The 20563-nt window shown below is 44.6% G+C and overlaps 2 protein-coding genes across 5 annotated transcripts in view; one reads left to right on the top strand and one right to left on the bottom strand.

The window, feature by feature from the left end:
- Window positions 1-111: 111 nt before the first annotated feature.
- Window positions 112-8509, bottom strand: LOC129833857 (dnaJ homolog subfamily A member 3, mitochondrial-like). 4 transcript variants are annotated; one of them, XM_055898692.1, is made up of 11 exons: window positions 8227-8509; window positions 7454-7590; window positions 7268-7351; window positions 6790-7002; window positions 6347-6499; window positions 6119-6266; window positions 5074-5267; window positions 4855-4970; window positions 3630-3727; window positions 3290-3469; window positions 112-1846 (listed from the first exon to the last, which is right to left on the bottom strand). In XM_055898692.1, the coding sequence occupies exons 1-10, from the start codon at window positions 8492-8494 to the stop codon at window positions 3351-3353; spliced, it is 1530 nt and encodes a 509-aa protein (XP_055754667.1). In that variant the 5' UTR covers window positions 8495-8509; the 3' UTR covers window positions 112-1846; window positions 3290-3350. The 4 variants fall into 4 exon arrangements, with proteins under 4 accessions (XP_055754667.1, XP_055754666.1, XP_055754668.1 ...); XM_055898691.1 differs by having other exon boundaries at window positions 7454-7596; XM_055898693.1 differs by having other exon boundaries at window positions 3417-3469; window positions 7454-7596; window positions 8227-8461.
- A 16-nt stretch (window positions 8510-8525) lies between these two features.
- The window catches only part of LOC129833860 (coronin-7-like), a 71616-nt gene continuing 59578 nt past the window's right edge, over window positions 8526-20563 (top strand). The window contains exons 1-5 of the mRNA XM_055898697.1: window positions 8526-8979; window positions 12719-12815; window positions 13536-13616; window positions 15210-15280; window positions 19486-19672. Of these exons, the coding sequence (XP_055754672.1) occupies window positions 8920-8979; window positions 12719-12815; window positions 13536-13616; window positions 15210-15280; window positions 19486-19672 (496 nt within the window). The 5' untranslated portion in view covers window positions 8526-8919. The remainder of the gene's footprint in view (window positions 8980-12718; window positions 12816-13535; window positions 13617-15209; window positions 15281-19485; window positions 19673-20563) is intronic.

Genomic DNA, 20563 nt, shown 5'->3' on the forward strand with positions numbered 1-20563 from the left:
TGCAATTCAGCTCTGTTATTACTTGAAGGACAGACATCTGAAGTATTAGACCAGGGTCATTCTCCAGTATTTCTACTCTGTTCACATCTGGCAGCAATAAGACATTAACAATTCATTTAGATTTCACTTTAATTATGGATGTTATTTATTTCTCTAACATGACACATTGGTACGGTTGCAATATCAACAGCTGTGTATTTACAAATATAACGAGGCAGAATGGAGGTACATGAAAGTGTGCTGCTTTGAGTGAATTCTCAGATTCATCAATAGAGAAGGGGTTGACGAGGAGCAGAGCAGATGTCCAGCCACATCTGATCCAACTGGTTGAGTCATGCCTATCCTGGATGACTGGGTTCTTAGACCCAAATGCATCTCCACACACATTACACACCTTTTTTTATGTAACAGAAAAGTATATCAGCCAGACAACTTCCTCTTTATCTCACCGTAGCTGTTTGACAGTACTAATGCTGCTATTAGGTTGGTACAACTCGCTGCAGTGGCTAGCTAGATAGGAAGCATAGAGATCAGACGAAGCAGAGTTCACTTTACAGAACAAACTTACTACACATTTTAAAAAAATCAGGAGGATCTCAACCAAAACAAAGTTCCTTATTGCAGCAGAGGCCTTTTAAATAAAATAATGATTTTCTATGCTTTAGTATTTTTATACACTAAGTGTACAAAACATTAGGAATAACTGTTCTTTCCATGAAAGCCTGACCAGATGAAAGCTATGATCCCTTATTAATGACACTACAATCAGTGTAGATGAAGGGTAGGAGAGGTTAAAGAATTATTTTTAAGCCTTGAGACATGTATTGTGTATGTGTACCATTCAGAGGGTGAATGGACAAGACAAAAGATTGAAGTGCCTTTGAACAGGGTATGATAGTATGTACCAGGCACACCAGTTTGATTGTCAAAAAATGCAGTGTTGCTGGGTTTTTCCACACAACAGGTTCCTGTGTGTATCGAGAATGGCCCACCACCCAAAGGACATCTAGCCAACTTGACACCACTGTGGGAAGCATTGGAGTCAACATGGGCCAGCATTCCTGTGGAATGCATGACACATTGCAGTCCATTCCCTGATGAATTGAAGATGTTCTGAGGGAAAAAGGGGGTGCAACTCAATATTATGGAGGTGTCCCTAATGTTTTGTATATCCATGGGTTTTTTGGCTATCACTGGCAACAGTACATTCCTCAGACAGCAGACAGACCATACATTATGAGTGACTGTTTGACTGCGCTGCTATCACACGGTTAGGAATCTGATGGACAGGAACAATTGGAAAATCTATGGAATACCCTGTTAAAGTTGCCGCCACGTTCGCTTTACTTACGGATCACGTACCCTAATCTTTTGAACATGTGGTCATTTAAGATGTATAATTATATTTGCATTTGTGGATGAATTTACTTCCACCCGATCGATGCCTTATGATTTGTTTGCGCTTGAAGACCATTGCGCAACATTTTTGCACATTGAACACCATCCAAAAAACTCCAAGCCTAAGGGGCAGTCACTTCCTGGTACTTCCAGAGCGTATTTCCTCTTGGATTTGGGTTTTAGGCAGCAGGAATGAGTTAGGACCACATTGTGTTTCAGTCCATTGTCTTCCACTGCTAGGGAACTGATCAAGGATGTAAGGAGATCTGTGAAGGTAGATCTGGGGTAACCAGTCTTGTCTAGTGCTAGAGTAGGATACAGTAGACATCATCCCTCCAACACTCCCCCACCCCCTGTCCCCATATCTGGTCTCTCCCTGTGGCTGTCTTCTTAGGGCATCATCTCTCTACCCTCGGACACTCGCCTCAGTTCCCAGTGGACCTTTTACCTTTCAGTATAAAAAAAGAAAACAGAATTACTGCATGTGTTTTCAAAACCAGCATATGACAGCAAAACATTGATTTGAATTGGGATGTCTTTTCTAGTAATTATATTTCTATGGTTAAACAATTGTGTGTATGCATGTACACTACATGACCAAAAGTATGTGGACTCCTGCTCGTCGAAAAACCTAATTCCAAAATCACGGGCATTAATATGGAGTTGGTCTCCCCTTTGCTGCTATAACAGTCTCCACCCGTCTGGGAAGGCTTTCCATTAGATTTTGGAACATTTCTGCAGGGAATTGCTTCCTTTCAGCCATAAGAGCATTAGTGAGGTCGGGTACTGATGTTGTTGGGCGATTAGGCCTGGCTCGCAGTCAGCTTTCCAATTCATCCCAAAGGTGTTCGATGGAGTTGAGGTCAGGGCTCTATGCAGGCCAATCAAGTTCTTCCACACCAATCTCAACAAACCATTTCTGTATGGACCTCGCTTTGTGCATAGGGGCATTGTCATGCTGAAACAGGAAAGGGCCTTCCCCAAACTGTTGCCACAAAGTTGGAAGCACAGAATGGTCTAGAATGTAATTGTATACAGTAGCGTTAACATTTCCCTTCACTGGAACTAAGGGGCCTAGCCCGAACCATGAAAAACAGCCACAGACCATAATTCCTCCTCCACTAGACTTTACAGTTGGCACTATGCATTCGGGTAGGGAGCGTTCTCCTGGCATCCGCCAAATCCAGACTCGTCCAAAATGGACTGCCAGATGATGAAGTGTGATTCATCACTCCAGAAAACATGTTCCCACTGCTCCAGAGTGGAAACCCAATCCTCTGTATTGCGCATGGTGATCTTAGGCTTGTGTGCGTCTGCTTGGCCATGGAAACCCATTTCCTGAAGCTCCCGATGAACAGTTCTTGTGCTGACGTTGCTTCCAGAGGCAGTTTGGAACTCAGTAGCCGAGGACAGACGAGCTTGTGTGGCCTAGCACTTCGCGGCTGAGCCGTTGTTGCTCCTAGACGTTTCCACTTCACAAGAACAGCACTTAAAGTTGGCCGGGGCAGCTCTAGCAGGGCAGACATTTTATGAACTGACTTGTTCGAAATGTGGCATCCTATGACAGTGCCACATTAAATCCCTGAGCTCTTCAGTAAGGTCATTCTACTGCCAATGTTTGTCTATGAAGATTGCATGGCTGTGTGCTCGATTTTATACATCTGTCAGTGATGGATGTGTCTGAAATAGCCGAATCAAATAATTTGAAGGGAAGTCCACATACTTTTGTATGTATGTATAGTGTATGTATGCACGCAACTTTATACAGATGACAGCCAGAAACCAGTTGACTGACAAATGGTGTGCCATAAACCAGTGTGTTCCAGAAACAGTTTATCCCACATATGCATGTGCACAAGTGGCAAAGGCAACATCATGACTAGTGTCCTACCTGGTTTGTGACTGGCAGGCGAAGACATCATGACTAGAGTGTCCTACCTGGTTTGTAACTGTCAGGTGGACCTAAACAATTGTTTTAACTTGGTGAAGAAGCCCCGCTCCTGCTTGCTCTCTCCTACCTCCTCTTGCCTGTCCTGCCCTGCCTCAGACTGCTTACCACTGCTGCCCCCACCTGGTCAGAAACATGTTCTGCGTGAGCCAAGATTTTACTAATAAAAGCATTATCAGCTTTCATGAGCAGAGCTGGGACCTCAACTAATTGTAAACCAAATGAAGAGGAGCAGGTAAGTGTGCAGGACCCTAGCGCAGAAAGAGTGTGTGTGTGCCACTACCTGCAGTGGTGCTTGTGACACCATTGACTGTCCCCTCCACTTCAGTCTCATCCTCTGCGTAGCTCATGAGCAGAGCTTTCTGTCTGTCTGTCAGGATCCTGCCCACACACACATAATAGTGGAGACCGTGAGGAATGAGCATCTAACATTGTCAGTAACTTACTACATGGTATATAAAGGTGTATTGTGCAGTAACTTACTACAGAGATGGTATCTAAAGGTGTATTGTGCAGTAACTTACTACAGAGATGGTATATAAAGGTGTATTGTGCAGTAACTTACTACAGAGATGGTATATAAAGGTGTATTGTGCAGTAACTTACAACAGAGATGGTATATAAAGGTGTATTGTGCAGTAACTTACTACAGAGATGGTATATAAAGGTGTATTGTGCAGTAACTTACTACAGAGATAGTATCTAAAGGTGTATTGTGCAGTAACTTACTACAGAGATGGTATATAAAGGTGTATTGTGCAGTAACTTACTACAGAGATGGTATATAAAGGTGTATTGTGCAGTAACTTACAACAGAGATGGTATATAAAGGTGTATTGTGCAGTAACTTACTACAGAGATGATATATAAAGGTGTATTGTGCAGTAACTTACAACAGAGATGGTATATAAAGGTGTATTGTGCAGTAACTTACTACAGAGATGATATATAAAGGTGTATTGTGCAGTAACTTACAACAGAGATGGTATATAAAGGTGTATTGTGCAGTAACTTACTACAGAGATGATATATAAAGGTGTATTGTGCAGTAACTTACTACAGAGATGATATATAAAGGTGTATTGTGCAGTAACTTACAACAGAGATGATATATAAAGGTGTATTGTGCAGTAACTTACAACAGAGATGGTATATAAAGGTGTATTGTGCAGTAACTTACTACAGAGATGGTATCTAAAGGTGTATTGTGCAGTAACTTACTACAGAGATGGTATCTAAAGGTGTATTGTGCAGTAACTTACTACAGAGATGGTATCTAAAGGTGTATTGTGCAGTAACTTACTACAGAGATGGTATCTAAAGGTGTATTGTGCAGTAACTTACTACAGAGATGGTATCTAAAGGTGTATTGTGCAGTAACTTACTACAGAGATGGTATCTAAAGGTGTATTGTGCAGTAACTTACTACAGAGATGGTATATAAAAGGTGTATTGTGCAGTAACTTACTACAGAGATGGTATCTAAAGGTGTAGTGTGAGTAGCTTACTTGGGGACTCGGACTTTGACGTGGATGTAGTGATCTCCGTAACCATAGCCACTGATCCGTGCGATGCCCTTCCCAGAGAGGAGGATCCTCTGGTCTGTCTGGACCCCAGCAGGGATCTACAAGAGCATCCACCAATCACAGTTAGTTACTGGCCATCGATCCATCACTCTTATGTTTGTAGGTGTCACAGAAAGGTTGGTCTGTCCGTGTGTCTCTCACCGAGAGGTTGACTGTCTCGTAGAGGCCCTGTGCCCGGGCCGTGCCCCCCAGTACAGCCTGAGCCACAGAGATCAGCACGTCAGAGTGGATGTCTGCTCCGTCCCGTCTGAACACTGGGCTCTTCTGGACCCGGAACGTGATGAACACCTCCTTCTTCCCCACAGGCATCCTGACCGTCTGACCGTCCTCAACACCTGCAAAGAGGCAACACAGCCAGTTAACCCGGGTGTGCACTACACAACTTTCAAAATCCTAACACACTAGAAGAGCATTGCAGATTTTGTGCCGATAAAATCAAACAGGTTTGAAAATATCAGGACGTTCAACCCGCTCGCTCGCGTTCAACCCGCTCGCTCGCGTTCAACCCGCTCGCTCGCGTTCAACCCGCTCGCTCGCGTTCAACCCGCTCACATTAAACCCACTCACGTTTTATAGACGTTTCAAACACAGGAACTGCTTCATCCAGCATTAGAGTTTTATAAACATTTAAAATAGTTAATAAGAGCATTATGGGGTGGCAGGTAGCCTAGTGGTAAGAGCTTTAGGCCAGTAACTGAAAGTTTGCTGGATCGAATCCCCAAACTGACAAGGTAAAAATCTGTCAGTCTGACAGCCTCGCTACTGTTATTTTTTCACTGTTTTTATTTCTTTACTTATCCATTGTTCACCTAATACCTTTTTTGCATTGTTGGTTAGAGCCTGTAAGTAAGCATTTCACTAAGGTCTACTACACCTGTTGTATTCGGCTCACGTGACAAATAAACTTTGATTTGTTAACCCACTGTTACCCGGTAGGCCGTCATTGTAAATAAAGAATTTGTTCTTAACTGACTTGCCTAGTTAAATAAAGGTTGAATAAAAAAGGATCAGTGATCTTAATGAGAAAAGGAGGAGATTCAGGACGAGAAGGCTGCTCCTAGGTCTCTCTGTGTGTGCGCATTAGAAAATGCATACTACGTTTAGATCAAGTATTGTTTTGAAAGATTCCAGATAAGACTGGGTAGGTATAGGAGCGAGTGACAGTCAGTGTGTAGGTGTGTCTCACCTGCTGGGACAGGGACCATTACTGTCTTTTTCTGTCTGGTCTGTCCGGTCCCGTGACAGGAGTTACATGGGGTGGAGATCACAGTGCCTTTCCCATTACACCGACGGCATGTCGACCGCATCACAAAGGGGCCAGTGTTCACCGTCTCCTGTACAAGGCAAAACACACAAGCATGTGAGACGAGCACGTGAGACACGAACACTTCATGCCACACATCATGTCACCTACCATGCCAGAGCCGTTGCAGTAGTGGCAGTGCACAACCTTGGTGCCAGGCTCGCTCCCTTTGCCATCACATCGCTGGCAGCTGGCCTCAGTGTTGAACGCCATCTCTTTGTTGACCCCCTTGGCAGCTTGGGTGAACGTCAGCTCCATGATAAACTGGGAGGAAAGGAGGGACAAGAGATTCATATTGGAAGTCTTAAACAAAAAGTTTACACTCCTAAAAAAGTATTGCTTCCTGCTTTTACTTCCTGGCATGGGCTCACTCAATATGACCTCCCTGAACATTGACTTGAATGAGCAGTCAAAACTTCTGTTTGTGCTGTATAGCCAACTCATATGGTGGTTGTCATGCACAGACAGCACAAACAGATCTGGGATTAGGCTAGTCGTAACCCCTTCTCCAAACCCCTTGGTTCTAAAAGCAGTATGGCATCCCAACTACATACCTCCTGGGGCTGATCAAATACGGCATTGAAGTCGCCGAAGCCGCGGCTTCCGGAGAACTCCCCAAAGATCTTGCGGAACAGTTCCTCTGGGTCCACGCTGTTGGCCTGTCCGCTCCAGTACTGCTGGTGTCCACCACCGCCCGCCTGGCTGGCGTCGAACCCTGCCACCCCGTACGTGTCATACTGCTTCCTCTTCACCTCGTCACTCAGCACCTGGGGGAGGACAAAGCAGGAAGTAAGATGCACAGTCCTCCAATAAGACCAGGCAGTTCCAAGTCAAGTGGTTCTGATGTTTCGTTTACTTGATTAACAGACACTTTCTTCAAGAGTGACATCAAATAGTACCAAGAAACCTGTTAGGAAAGTAAGGAACTAGTGATTCCACAACAGCTACACAAGTCACAGAAATATTGCTATCCCTTTAATCTAATTTTAGTTTCTTAAAAGGGAAGCCCATTTTCAAGAAGGTCAGCTAAACCTCATAAGCCTCAGCCAGCTGAGCAAATTTCTCCTTGGCCTTAGGGTCTTCCTTGTTGGTGTCAGGGTGATACTTCTTAGCCATCTGAAGAGGGACAACAACAAAAATGATCTTTCAACAACTGTGGTGACAGCTAAGGATCAATACAGCAAGTCAACACTCCACAGAAAGTGATCACACACACACCTGGTAATATGCTTTCTTGATCTCTTTCTGGGTGGCAGTGCGTGGTACCTCCAACACCGTGTAGAAGTCCTGCTTGTTGGAGGCTGGGGCACTTGTGTGGAAGGACAGCGTGCAGATGACATGGGGAGATTTAACACCTGGAACTACCAAGAAAGGGCATGTGAGTAGATTACACCTGACAACATGACTGTGGATTATTATTGTTGTCCTTCTGTAGTTATCTATTTAAGGTAGCTCCAGGCCTGTACACTCACAATTAATCTATAACACTAAGCAGGGCTCTATCGATATAACTGAGGACTCAATCAAATACATAAAGTTAGCTGCTGTCTGTGATGATCAACTCTAGGGCCAATAAGTTTCTAGCAAACGCCAGTTGGCATATATAGCTAGCTAATCAGGGATCATGCAGATACTGCTAGTTCAACGCAGTGTTTGACTGTACAGTTCAGTAACTATTCCTGACAGTCCGTTCAAGATCATCAGTGCTGAGACCTGACATGACTTTCCATGCAATGGCTATGGAGCTGCAGGCTAGCTACAGTACACAACACCCCCAGCAATTTGAATTCGTACAAGCTAACTACTAACTAGCTATGGGAGCTAAGGTTAGTCTGTCTTTCAGTTGTGTCGTTAGGAATGTTACCATGGTGTCAATTTTTTTGTTGCAGACTGTCAGTTGTGTCCAAAAAGGTGAATGGAAACTACGAGAAACGCTAGCATCAAGCTAGCCTAGCTTGCTAGCGTTAGTTAGGCCGTCTCTGTGTACCCACCTGACAGCCCTCTCAATGTCAACGCATTCCCCGTGCCCCCACGCATTGCATTGCTTCCTGACCAGATTTTCTGTGCTCCAAAAGTCGACAGACTTCTTAAGCCTCCATTAGAAGAAGGGGCCAGAGCACAACAAGCAGGACGGTGACCGGAGGACACGGCAACTGTTATCCAACGTGTGGAGCAGCGAGCCGCTGAGGACGCCATCATTACTCTACTGCTGTTACTCAGCGGGGACTGCGCATGTCCGTGACGCCACTTTACTTGCATATGCGCAAGTCCCCACATGCGCAGTCCCCGCAGAAGAGTTGACTGTCAATAAATGTATTTTTGTTTCAAGATGAGCGCAAACTAACTTTCACTCTGTTGAAACATCTGTACTTGAGAAACTGTGGAAGAGTATTTAAACATTTGTTTCCCATGTAGTCCGCTTCTTACTCACGGCAATTACGATTAAACGTTTCAAAACAGAAACATTTGGTATTGTACCGTGGTCAATCATCATTGATGAAGCTAAACAGGGGTCTGAGTCGATCGTCGATAGAATCGTTCACACAGTACAGCGAGTTGTGACAGTGCTGAACTCGAGAACTGTCATCTGAAAAGGAGTGTGCTTCTGAGTGCTCGCTCTTTTCGGATAGTATCAACAAGACAGAGATACCCGGAAGGCACGAAAGTTAATTTAGGTGACTAGAATGAATCGTTTCAAGACCTCCAAATTCAAAAACACCACCCCGAAGATCGGCAAGAAAGATGTAAGTAATAAGCGTTGCAAGAAAGCCTCGCCAGCATTGGTTCTTAGCAACGGCGAAGAAGACGGAATGGAGTTGTGTTTTGGGGAACGTCTGAAAATGTTTGGAGGAAATTGAACTTCCTGTATATCTGCAGAAGGCTGCTGCATCGCAAGAGTGTGTTGGTAGAGAAACAATAGTCTACGAAAACCAAGTGCAAACCGCGAAGGCTGCTAACGTTACAGTGTTAACCATGTGGTTATTGTTATCTAGCTAGCTTTCAGCAGTCTATGCAAATAACACATTTGAAATTGACAGCGGTTCGTATTGGTCAGGATTGTCAGATACTACTGATAGGATGTGATGCCCATCATCACTGAATAGCCACATTGTTTCGAATGTATCGGAATTCCTGCTCTCATTGTAACCGGTCATCATTCTACAATGTAGCAGCAGTGCTCAGATTTTAGTTCTAAAGTGCACTGTACATACAGTGCGTATCCCTACGCCATTTAACAAAGCTTCTCTCTGTCAACCAATGACTGTAGGCTGTGAGTAAGATACACAGTGGTGGTGTCATGCCGTCAGTCCTGGTGATAGATACCTGGGAGTGCCTCGTTACACACGTTCGGGCTGTGCACCAATTTGCACAGACAGCCATCACTACTCCTTGTGGGGGCGATTATGTAACCCCCCCCCCCCCCCCCACACACACACTGCTGTCTTGTGTTGACTGGCTGAGACAGTGGAAATGTCTGACATTCTTTATATTAAGTGGATGATTTAGGTATTGTGGAGAATGTCATTGTACAACCTGGTAGATCCTGATGATGCGAGTTGATCTCTGGACTTGCTGTAGCTTAGCCCCATGATAAAAACATAGTTGTGCCTTGAAGTCTTCTCATGATGCCAGCCAGACACCTCGTACATGCTGTCAGATATAGTCTACCACCAATACAGCCCTTAGGAAATACCCAAGGCCTGTATTTGTATGTGCATGATGACCAACAGTGGTTAGGCCTACAGTGTACCACAGTACACTGCTGCACGGTCGAGTAATAGCTGAAGTTCACAACTGGTTTGGCATTGATGAGAGTTAAGTTCCCTTTTTTTAATAGGCCTAAGTCATGAGTGACCCCTCCCTGGACAAAATAAAGCTTTAAAAGGGTGCTCTTATAAATCGGTTATGAAACATACCATTACTTGGATGCTTATTCTCCATGTAGCAAACCTCCACACAGTCTCAGTGTGAGTGAGTTCCATCTGCAGAGCGGATCTCTGATCCTGTTACGAGGACTGCCTCAGAAAAGCAACACTCAAAGCACCATCTCAAATGTTAGGAGCGAGCGAGGGAGGGATGTCGGGAGGGAGAGGGAGAACTCCAAGAAGTGAGTGAGTGAGAATGGGCACCTTGTTCTCTTTATGCCTGGCTGCCTGTGGAGCAGTAATATGTGTTTCCTGAGAGAGAGAAACTAGCTGTTTTGCTGGGCTGTCAGACACTGTCTGGGCTGCTAAGTGCTCTCTGTATCTTCCCTGCCGGAGCCCGCGACAGTGTTCAGGCCTATTGTCTGACATGGTTAGCCCATAACGGTTTTGGCAGCAGTGTTTTCAAACACACAGCGCTCCTGCCTCTGCCCTGTTGTTTGTGTTGTGAAAGGAGGCTCCCACTTCCTTAACATTCTGCTGATTCAACATGGACGGCAGAGGGTGTGTGTGTGTGTGTAACAACATGCCCTCTGATACCCTCTTCCTTATTATGACAGTTAGTCTGAATCTTCCTTATTATGACAGCTAGTCTGAATCTTCCTTATTTTGACAGTTCATCTGAATCTTCCTTATTATGACAGTTCATCTGAATCTTCCTTATTAGGACAGTTAGTCTGAATCTTCCTTATTAGGACAGTTAGTCTGAATCTTCCTTATTTTGACAGTTAGTCTGAATCTTCCTTATTATGACAGTTAGTCTGAATCTTCCTTATTATGACAGTTAGTCTGAATCTTCCTTATTATGACAGTTAGTCTGAATCGTCCTTATTATGACAGTTAGTCTGAATCGTCCTTAATATGACAGTTAGTCTGAATCGTCCTTATTATGACAGTTAGTCTGAATTGTCCTTATTATGACAGTTAGTCTGAATCGTCCTTATTATGACAGTTAGTCTGAATCGTCCTTATTATGACAGTTAGTCTGAATCGTCCTTATTATGACAGTTAGTCTGAATCGTCCTTATTTTGACAGTTAGTCTGAATCTTCCTTATTTTGACAGTTAGTCTGAATCTTCCTTATTATGACAGTTAGTCTGAATCTTCCTTATTATGACAGTTAGTCTGAATCTTCCTTATTATGACAGTTAGTCTGAATCTTCCTTATTATGACAGCTAGTCTGAATCTTCCTTATTTTGACAGTTCATCTGAATCTTCCTTATTATGACAGTTAGTCTGAATCTTCCTTATTATGACAGTTAGTCTGAATCTTCCTTATTATGACAGTTAGTCTGAATCTTCCTTATTAGGACAGTTCATCTGAATCTTCCTTATTAGGACAGTTAGTCTGAATCTTCCTTATTAGGACAGTTAGTCTGAATCTTCCTTATTTTGACAGTTAGTCTGAATCTTCCTTATTTTGACAGTTAGTCTGAATCTTCCTTATTTTGACAGTTAGTCTGAATCTTCCTTATTATGACAGTTAGTCTGAATCTTCCTTATTATGACAGTTAGTCTGAATCTTCCTTATTATGACAGTTAGTCTGAATCTTCCTTATTATGACAGTTAGTCTGAATCTTCCTTATTATGACAGTTAGTCTGAATCTTCCTTATTAGGACAGTTAGTCTGAATCTTCCTTATTAGGACAGTTAGTCTGAATCTTCCTTATTAGGACAGTTAATCTGAATCTTCCTTATTAGGACAGTTAGTCTGAATCTTCCTTATTAGGACAGTTAGTCTGAATCTTCCTTATTTTGACAGTTAGTCTGAATCTTCCTTATTTTGACAGTTAGTCTGAATCTTCCTTATTATGACAGTTAGTCTGAATCTTCCTTATTATGACAGTTAGTCTGAATCTTCCTTATTATGACAGTTAGTCTGAATCTTCCTTATTATGACAGTTAGTCTGAATCTTCCTTATTATGACAGTTAGTCTGAATCGTCCTTATTATGACAGTTAGTCTGAATCGTCCTTATTATGACAGTTAGTCTGAATCGTCCTTATTATGACAGTTAGTCTGAATCGTCCTTATTATGACAGTTAGTCTGAATCGTCCTTATTTTGACAGCTAGTCTGAATCTTCCTTATTTTGACAGTTTGAATCTTGGAAGTTTGGAGAAACGGTGTGTGTGTGCTCTGCCTCTGCATTCAAGTTATCCACAGTTTATTTTGGGATGACAATGAACGGCATTGCACTTCAGCAGTGTGCATCTAAAAGAGTGTGAGCTGCTATTCTCTTGTGTGGACTTGTCAAGGGAATGCTTAGGATCCCACTCAGTTGGATAGACTTGCATTTAAGGGAACAGACAATAACTGAAACATTCGAATGGTTTTCTTGTCAAGTATAACAACAATTCTGTTCGTCCCTACTCGATTATATTAGCATAGGTCAGAAATCGCCTACTCATAATGACCGTTAGAGAGTGTCATCTTTTAGGCCACAGCGATCACCTTTGTTTTATCTGATGGCCAGTTCCTTAAGTCATCTTCCTAATGATGGCTCCAGTGTCCCACCACATCTACCCCTAATGCACTGTGAATTTCCCCTGTGTCCAGGGCTGGATCAGTAATGTCCGGGCAGGATCCTTCACCGCTCAGGGGAACCACATCAAATCCAGCATCAGGCTTGTGGCCTTCAACACTGACCAGGCCGGTAAGGTTAAGACTGAGTCAGGACAACTATAGGGCCGACCAGAACCATACTGTGCTTTCTTTTCAAAATGTCAGTTCCTGCATCATTCCAGCAGCTATGGTGGATGTAGTATCCTTTTGGCACTACAGTGTGATTCAGGCAACAGTGGTATGCGGTTGGGGTTCAACTAAGAATATTCTGTCTGGACTCTGTTATGAGTCATGCTGTCTGTCTCTCTGATATATTTACCTGTCTGTCTCTCTGGTATATTTACCTGTCTGTCTCTCTGGTATATTTACCTGTCTGTCTCTCTGGTATATTTACCTGTCTGTCTCTCTGGTATATTTACCTGTCTGTCTCTCTGGTATATTTACCTGTCTGTCTCTCTGGTATATTTACCTGTCTGTTTCTCTGGTATATTTACCTGTCTGTCTCTCTGGTATATTTACCTGTCTGTCTCTCCGGTATATTTACCTGTCTGTCTCTCCGGTATATTTACCTGTCTGTCTCTCCGGTATATTTACCTGTCCGTCTCTCCGGTATATTTACCTGTCTGTCTCTCTGGTATATTTACCTGTCTGTCTCTCTGGTATATTTACCTGTCTGTTGAAGCGTGTGTGAGCAGGTATTGCCATCACAGAGCAGATATCTGTTTTGTTTGAGCATGCCATATCAGTATGAAAGAGAGACTGTATAGATCACGCTGTCTGTCTCTTGTGTGTGTGTCTTAATTGTCACCAGGTGGAGGAATGCTTGGCCTCACCTCTGTGGAACCAGGGTCTGATGGCAGGTGGACAGTGACTGTGATCCCATGTCATGCTGGTAAGATCCCTCTATCCACTTTTCATTCATTTCTCCTGAGTGGCGCAGCGGTGTAAGGCTCTGCCTCTCAGTGATAGAGGCATCACTATAGACCCTGGTTCGATCCCGGGCTGTATCACAACCTGCCGGGATGGGGAGTCCCATAAGGCGGCGCACAATTTTCCCAGCGTCGTCCGGGTTAGTGGAGGGTTTGGCCGGGGTAGGCCGTCATTGAAAAATCCCTCCTTCACAAGTGCCAGACACTATCCACTCATCACAACGCTCTTATTTCTCTCTCTGTTGTTTTACATTTCTTAAAGCTGCAATATGTAACATTTTGGGCGACCTAAACAATAAACAAATTCATATAGAAATGTGTGTCATAGATCTGTCATTCGCACTGAAAGGAAATATAAGAAGTAGATATGTTCTATGTGTGCTATTTCTATGCTTCCCGTTAAGTTTTGTTTTCGTCTTTTGCTTCAAACAGCTGAAAATACAATATTTTTAATTATGTAAAATATGTTTCACAGCGGTTTAGATGGTACAGTGACTATGTACACTACACTTGTTTGTTTTGTCACATAAACTGCAATTAAGTGAACTTTTAGAATTTTAGCAACCAGGAAATGGCGGAGCAATTTCTGCATCGTGCGTCTTTAATATTTCATATTCTTACCATGAGTATGTTTTACATAGCACAATAATTTATCTGGGATTGTACTGTCTGTCTGTCTTGCCAACTGCTATGGTCATTGTCACGACTACCGAGCATAGGTGTTAGCTAGACAGTACAACCAGATCTGGAACTAGGTGTAGTGAACATGGGTCAGTTACATGGTTGCTCATGGTCTCGTGATGAGCTAGCCCTGCCTGCGACTTCAAGAATCAGTGTCCCAAAAGGGAATTTCCTCTTGGTCTAAAGTGGTTTCTAACGTGAGAGAACAGGGTTAAGATGTTTCAACCTTTTTCTAACTCACTCCCTTCTGTCTGCCTTTTTAATAAGACCAGTTTCTTGAAGGCCCAGTGCAGTCCAAAATGTGATTTCCTGTGTATTATATATATTTCCACACTAGGAGGTTGGAATAATACTGTGAAATTGTGAAAATTATTATAATGCCCTTTTAGTGTAAGAGCTGTTTGGAAAGACCGCCTGAATTTTCAACCCGTTTTGGTCGGATGGAGTTTTGGCCTGCCTGGTGACATTATCAGGCGGGAAGTTTGTTAATTTACCAATAAGAAAGAGGGTTCCAAACCTCTCTTTTGTTGTTTATTTTTGACCATTTTAATTGAAACCAATCACAGTAAGGTACTTAATTGTTCCCTAGAAATGATTTGATATTGTGACAAAAACTGCTGCATTGGACCTTTAACTTACAAATTATACTTCTTGTTCCCAAGTGATCACAAGAGGAATACAAATGCCATTGTTCTCAAATAAACTGTTAAACTTGTGACCTAAATATCTTGTTTCTCCTCCTCTGTCTCTCTCTCTCAGACTGATAACTGATTTCTCTCTCTCTCTCTCAGATCTGATAACTGATTTGTCCTCCTCTCTCTCTCTCTCTCAGATCTGATAACTGATTTGTCCTCCTCTCTCTCTCTCTCTCTCAGATCTGATAACTGATTTGGACTTCTCTCCGTTTGATGATAATCTCCTGGCTACCTGTTCTGCAGATGAAACGGTGAGGCCCTCCTGTCTCTCTGTTCTCATTCCTCTAAGGCCCTGTCCTCATTCCTCCAAGACCCTCCTGTCTCCCTGTCCTCATTCCTCTATGGCCCTGTCTCCCTGTCCTCATTCCTCTATGGCCCTGTCTCCCTGTCCTCATTCCTCTATGGCCCTGTCTCCCTGTCCTCATTCCTCTATGGCCCTGTCTTCATTTTTTAAAAACGTCCTTCATTCCTTCCTTCCTCTTGACCTTTCACCTAACTATGAGATGAGTGATAGCTTTAAGAGAGGAAGGAAAGAGGATTTTGTTATGGTCATACACTCTCTTGCAGACTGGCGGTTGTATTTTTTCATGGTACATGCACATACTCATGAACAGTTGTTTATATTTTTAGGCCGGGAATGAGGGCTATGACACATCTGGATGAAAAAATGAATTGCATTGACTGTTATTATGTGGAAAGAAACCTTTGAAGTCACTCAGAGTCCGTGTGTGAGTGTGTATGCAGACTCAGCAGCAGTGTCTGCCTCAGAGGGCTGAGTAAACACATGTACAGCCACACTGAGCCGAAGCCTCAGTGCACAGTAAATGCATATGTAGAGGAGCCCTGAGCTCAGCTAGGATACTTTATATTCCCAGTTTCATCTGCTGCCAAGAAGACATATTGTTATAGTCACCTTGTTGTGCTGAGTAACACACACAGATACACACACACACACACACACACACACACACACACACACACACACACACACACACACACACACACACACACACACACACACACACACACACACACACACACACACACACACACACAGAAGTCCACACCCACAAAAACACATGTACACACACACCCTGTTTTAAGACCTTGCCATCGCTTTGGGCTCCCAAGTGGCGCAGTGGTGTAAGACACTGCATCTCAGTGCAAGAGGCATCACTGCAGTACCTGGTTCGAATCCAGACTGCATCACATCCGGCCGTGGTTGGGAGTCCCATAGGGCGGCGCTCAATTGGCCCAGCGTCGTCTTGGTTTGGCTGGGGTAGGGTTAGGGGTAGGCCGTCATTTTAAATAAGAATTTGTTCTTAACTGACTTGCCTAGTTAAATAAAGGTTAAATAAAAATAATAAAACAGGCCCCAGGTGGCATTTAAAAAACGCCAATTTACCTCCTTATTGCTGGATTAAATCCTGTATCTGCAGCTGGATACCACTTGGTTCTCCAGTCCAGGTGTCAGTAGTCCTAGTAGGGAGAACATGGTCCATGTGTCAGTAGTCCTAGTAGGGAGAACATGGTCCATGTGTAAGTAGTCCTAGTAGGGAGAACATGGTCCATGTGTCAGTAGTCCTAGTAGATAGAACATGGTCCATGTGTCAGTAGTCCTAGTAGGGAGAACATGGTCCATGTGTAAGTAGTCCTAGTAGGGAGAACATGGTCCAGGTGTCAGTAGTCCTCGTAGGGAGAACATGGTCCAGGTGTCTGTAGTCCTAGTAGGGAGAACATGGTCCAGGTGTCTGTAGTCCTAGTAGGGAGAACATGGTCCAGGTGTCTGTAGTCCTAGTAGGGAGAACATGGTCCAGGTGTCTGTAGTCCTAGTAGGGAGAACATGGTCCATGTGTCAGTAGTCCTAGTAGGGAGAACATGGTCCAGGTGTCAGTAGTCCTAGTAGGGAGAACATGGTCCAGGTGTCAGTAGTCCTAGTAGGGAGAACATGGTCCAGGTGTCTGTAGTCCTAGTAGATAGAACATGGTCCAGGTGTCAGTAGTCCTAGTAGGGAGAACATGGTCCAGGTGTCAGTAGTCCTAGTAGGGAGAACATGGTCCAGGTGTCTGTAGTCCTAGTAGGGAGAACATGGTCCAGGTGTCTGTAGTCCTAGTAGGGAGAACATGGTCCAGGTGTCAGTAGTCCTAGTAGTGAGAACATGGTCCAGGTGTCAGTAGTCCTAGTAGATAGAACATGGTCCAGGTGTCAGTAGTCCTAGTAGGGAGAACATGGTCCAGGTGTCAGTAGTCCTAGTAGGGAGAACATGGTCCAGGTGTCAGTAGTCCTAGTAGATAGAACATGGTCCAGGTGTCAGTAGTCCTAGTAGTGAGAACATGGTCCAGGTGTCAGTAGTCCTAGTAGATAGAACATGGTCCAGGTGTCAGTAGTCCTAGTAGGGAGAACATGGTCCAGGTGTCAGTAGTCCTAGTAGGGAGAACATGGTCCAGGTGTCAGTAGTCCTAGTAGGGAGAACATGGTCCAGGTGTCCGTAGTCCTAGTAGGGAGAACATGGTCCAGGTGTCAGTCCTAGTAGGGAGAACATGGTCCAGGTGTCTGTAGTCCTAGTCGATAGAACATGGTCCATGTGTCAGTAGTCCTAGTAGGGAGAACATGGTCCAGGTGTCAGTAGTCCTAGTAGGGAGAACATGGTCCAGGTGTCTGTAGTCCTAGTAGATAGAACATGGTCCAGGTGTCAGTAGTCCTAGTAGGGAGAACATGGTCCAGGTGTCAGTAGTCCTAGTAGGGAGAACATGGTCCAGGTGTCTGTAGTCCTAGTAGGGAGAACATGGTCCAGGTGTCTGTAGTCCTAGTAGGGAGAACATGGTCCAGGTGTCAGTAGTCCTAGTAGTGAGAACATGGTCCAGGTGTCAGTAGTCCTAGTAGATAGAACATGGTCCATGTGTCTGTAGTCCTAGTAGATAGAACATGGTCCAGGTGTCAGTAGTCCTAGTAGGGAGAACATGGTCCAGGTGTCAGTAGTCCTAGTAGGGAGAACATGGTCCAGGTGTCTGTAGTCCTAGTAGGGAGAACATGGTCCATGTGTCTGTAGTCCTAGTAGGGAGAACATGGTCCAGGTGTCAGTAGTCCTAGTAGTGAGAACATGGTCCAGGTGTCAGTAGTCCTAGTAGATAGAACATGGTCCATGTGTCTGTAGTCCTAGTAGATAGAACATGGTCCAGGTGTCAGTAGTCCTAGTAGGGAGAACATGGTCCAGGTGTCTGTAGTCCTAGTAGGGAGAACATGGTCCAGGTGTCAGTAGTCCTAGTAGTGAGAACATGGTCCAGGTGTCAGTAGTCCTAGTAGATAGAACATGGTCCATGTGTCTGTAGTCCTAGTAGATAGAACATGGTCCAGGTGTCAGTAGTCCTAGTAGGGAGAACATGGTCCAGGTGTCAGTAGTCCTAGTAGGGAGAACATGGTCCAGGTGTCTGTAGTCCTAGTAGGGAGAACATGGTCCATGTGTCTGTAGTCCTAGTAGGGAGAACATGGTCCAGGTGTCAGTAGTCCTAGTAGGGAGAACATGGTCCAGGTGTCAGTAGTCCTAGTAGGGAGAACATGGTCCAGGTGTCAGTAGTCCTAGTAGGGAGAACATGGTCCAGGTGTCAGTCCTAGTAGGGAGAACATGGTCCAGGTGTCTGTAGTCCTAGTAGGGAGAACATGGTCCAGGTGTCTGTAGTCCTAGTAGGGAGAACATGGTCCAGGTGTCCGTAGTCCTAGTAGGGAGAACATGGTCCATGTGTCAGTAGTCCTAGTAGGGAGAACATGGTCCATGTGTCAGTAGTCCTAGTAGGGAGAACATGGTCCATGTGTCAGTAGTCCTAGTAGGGAGAACATGGTCCATGTGTCAGTAGTCCTAGTAGGGAGAACATGGTCCATGTGTCAGTAGTCCTAGTGGGGAGAACATGGTCCATGTGTCAGTAGTCCTAGTAGGGAGAACATGGTCCATGTGTCAGTAGTCCTAGTAGGGAGAACATGGTCCAGGTGTCAGTAGTCCTAGTAGTGAAAGCTCCAATGTTTAACAGTAGGTGGTTGGGTATGGGCATACTGAGTCTGCTGCAGTGGGTTTTAGGGCAAGGCCAGCTGTTGGAAATTAACTCAAATTTGACGAACTGACTTATTGGGAAGGTGGCATCCTATGACGATGCCACGTTGAAAGTCCCTGAGCTCTTGAGTAAGGCCATTCTACTGCCAATGTTTGTCTATTCAGATTGCATGGGTGTATGCTTGATTTTATACACCTGTCAGCAGTGGGTGTGGCTGAAATAGCCAAATCCATGAATTTGAAGTGGTGTCCACATACTTTTGTAATTATTGTGTATGTCACTGTCTTCACGTTTGATTGAGAGCCCATTCACCTGACACTCTTGTTTGTGTGTGCGCAAGTGTGTCTCTCTTTTACTCAGCACAACAAGGTCACTAAAAACATGCTTTCTTGGCTTGGTGTGTGTCCATGCAGGTGAAGCTGTGGCGTGTGTGTGAACCAGAACAGGATCAGCCTGGGGGGGCGGAGGTGACCCTGTGTCCCGGAGAGGGGCGTCTGGAGCTGGTCGCCTTCCACCCCACCTCCTCTGGCCTGCTGGCTGTGGGCTCCACCAAGACAGTCCTGCTCTGGGACACCAGCCGCCAACAATCAGCGTTAGCAGGTAGGATACACTGGAGGAGAGGAGCTATACACTATGTGCAGGCATGAAAGAATGGTGAATGCATGAACACACACTCTCTTAGACACTCACAAAGGATTGAAGGAACGCACACAAACACACATGCATGAACGATGAACACACACACTCATCACTCACTCACATGGATCCATACAGTACAAACACACTTCTTCACACAAATATACCAGCAAACAGACCATACACACAATCTGTCAGTCAGTTTGATCCTTTCATATCGATTTAGTTTCCTTCTGCTCTGTGTCACAGTAATGTGTTATACACGTCTCTGTGTTATTGGTGTATCACTATGTTGGGCTCTTGTGAGGCGGTTTTGTCTTCGTAGCCTTTGGTTTCGTCAGGGTGCCTCCGTCTCACTGACAGACAGGCCGTCTCTGCTGTCTCTGCTACTGGAGAGAGGTTGAGGTAATGTCTGCCTCTTCTCAGTCTCCGTGGCTGTCTGGTCTGGGTGGCATGGCTCAGTTTGCTTATCCACTGGCCTTCCACTGACAGACAGGCTCCACCATGATGGCTGATGCTGCTCACTGCTGCCCCCACAGGCTGTGCCCTGCCCTTCCATTACTCCTTAACCACCCCTCTCTGACCCCTGACCCTGCTGTCTAGGTTCATCAGGGGGAATCTTATTTATTTTTTACCCCTTTTTCTCTCCAATTTCGTGGTATCCAATTGGTAGTTAGTCTTGTTTCATCGCTGAAACTCCCGTACAGACTGGGAGAGGCGAAGGTCGAGAGCCATGCGTCCTCCGAAACATAACCCAACCAAGCCGCACTGCTTCTTGACACAATGCCCATCCAACCCGGAAGCCAGCCACACCAATGTGTCGGAGGAAAAGCTGTACACCAGGTGACACCAGGT

Source organism: Salvelinus fontinalis, chromosome 34 (assembly GCF_029448725.1).
Source record: "Salvelinus fontinalis isolate EN_2023a chromosome 34, ASM2944872v1, whole genome shotgun sequence".
Lineage (NCBI taxonomy): Eukaryota > Metazoa > Chordata > Actinopteri > Salmoniformes > Salmonidae > Salvelinus > Salvelinus fontinalis.

Bases quoted from the DNA above. Each gene is read 5' to 3' on its own strand.
- LOC129833857 (XM_055898691.1), bottom strand. From the start codon at position 8,494: ATGCAAGTAAAGTGGCGTCACGGACATGCGCAGTCCCCGCTGAGTAAC. The intron at 7,597-8,226 runs GTGGGTACACAG...CTTTCTTGGTAG, and splicing joins GACATTGAGAGGGCTGTCAG to TTCCAGGTGTTAAATCTCCC. The intron at 7,003-7,267 runs GTTTAGCTGACC...GTCCTCCCCCAG, and splicing joins AGCTGGCTGAGGCTTATGAG to GTGCTGAGTGACGAGGTGAA.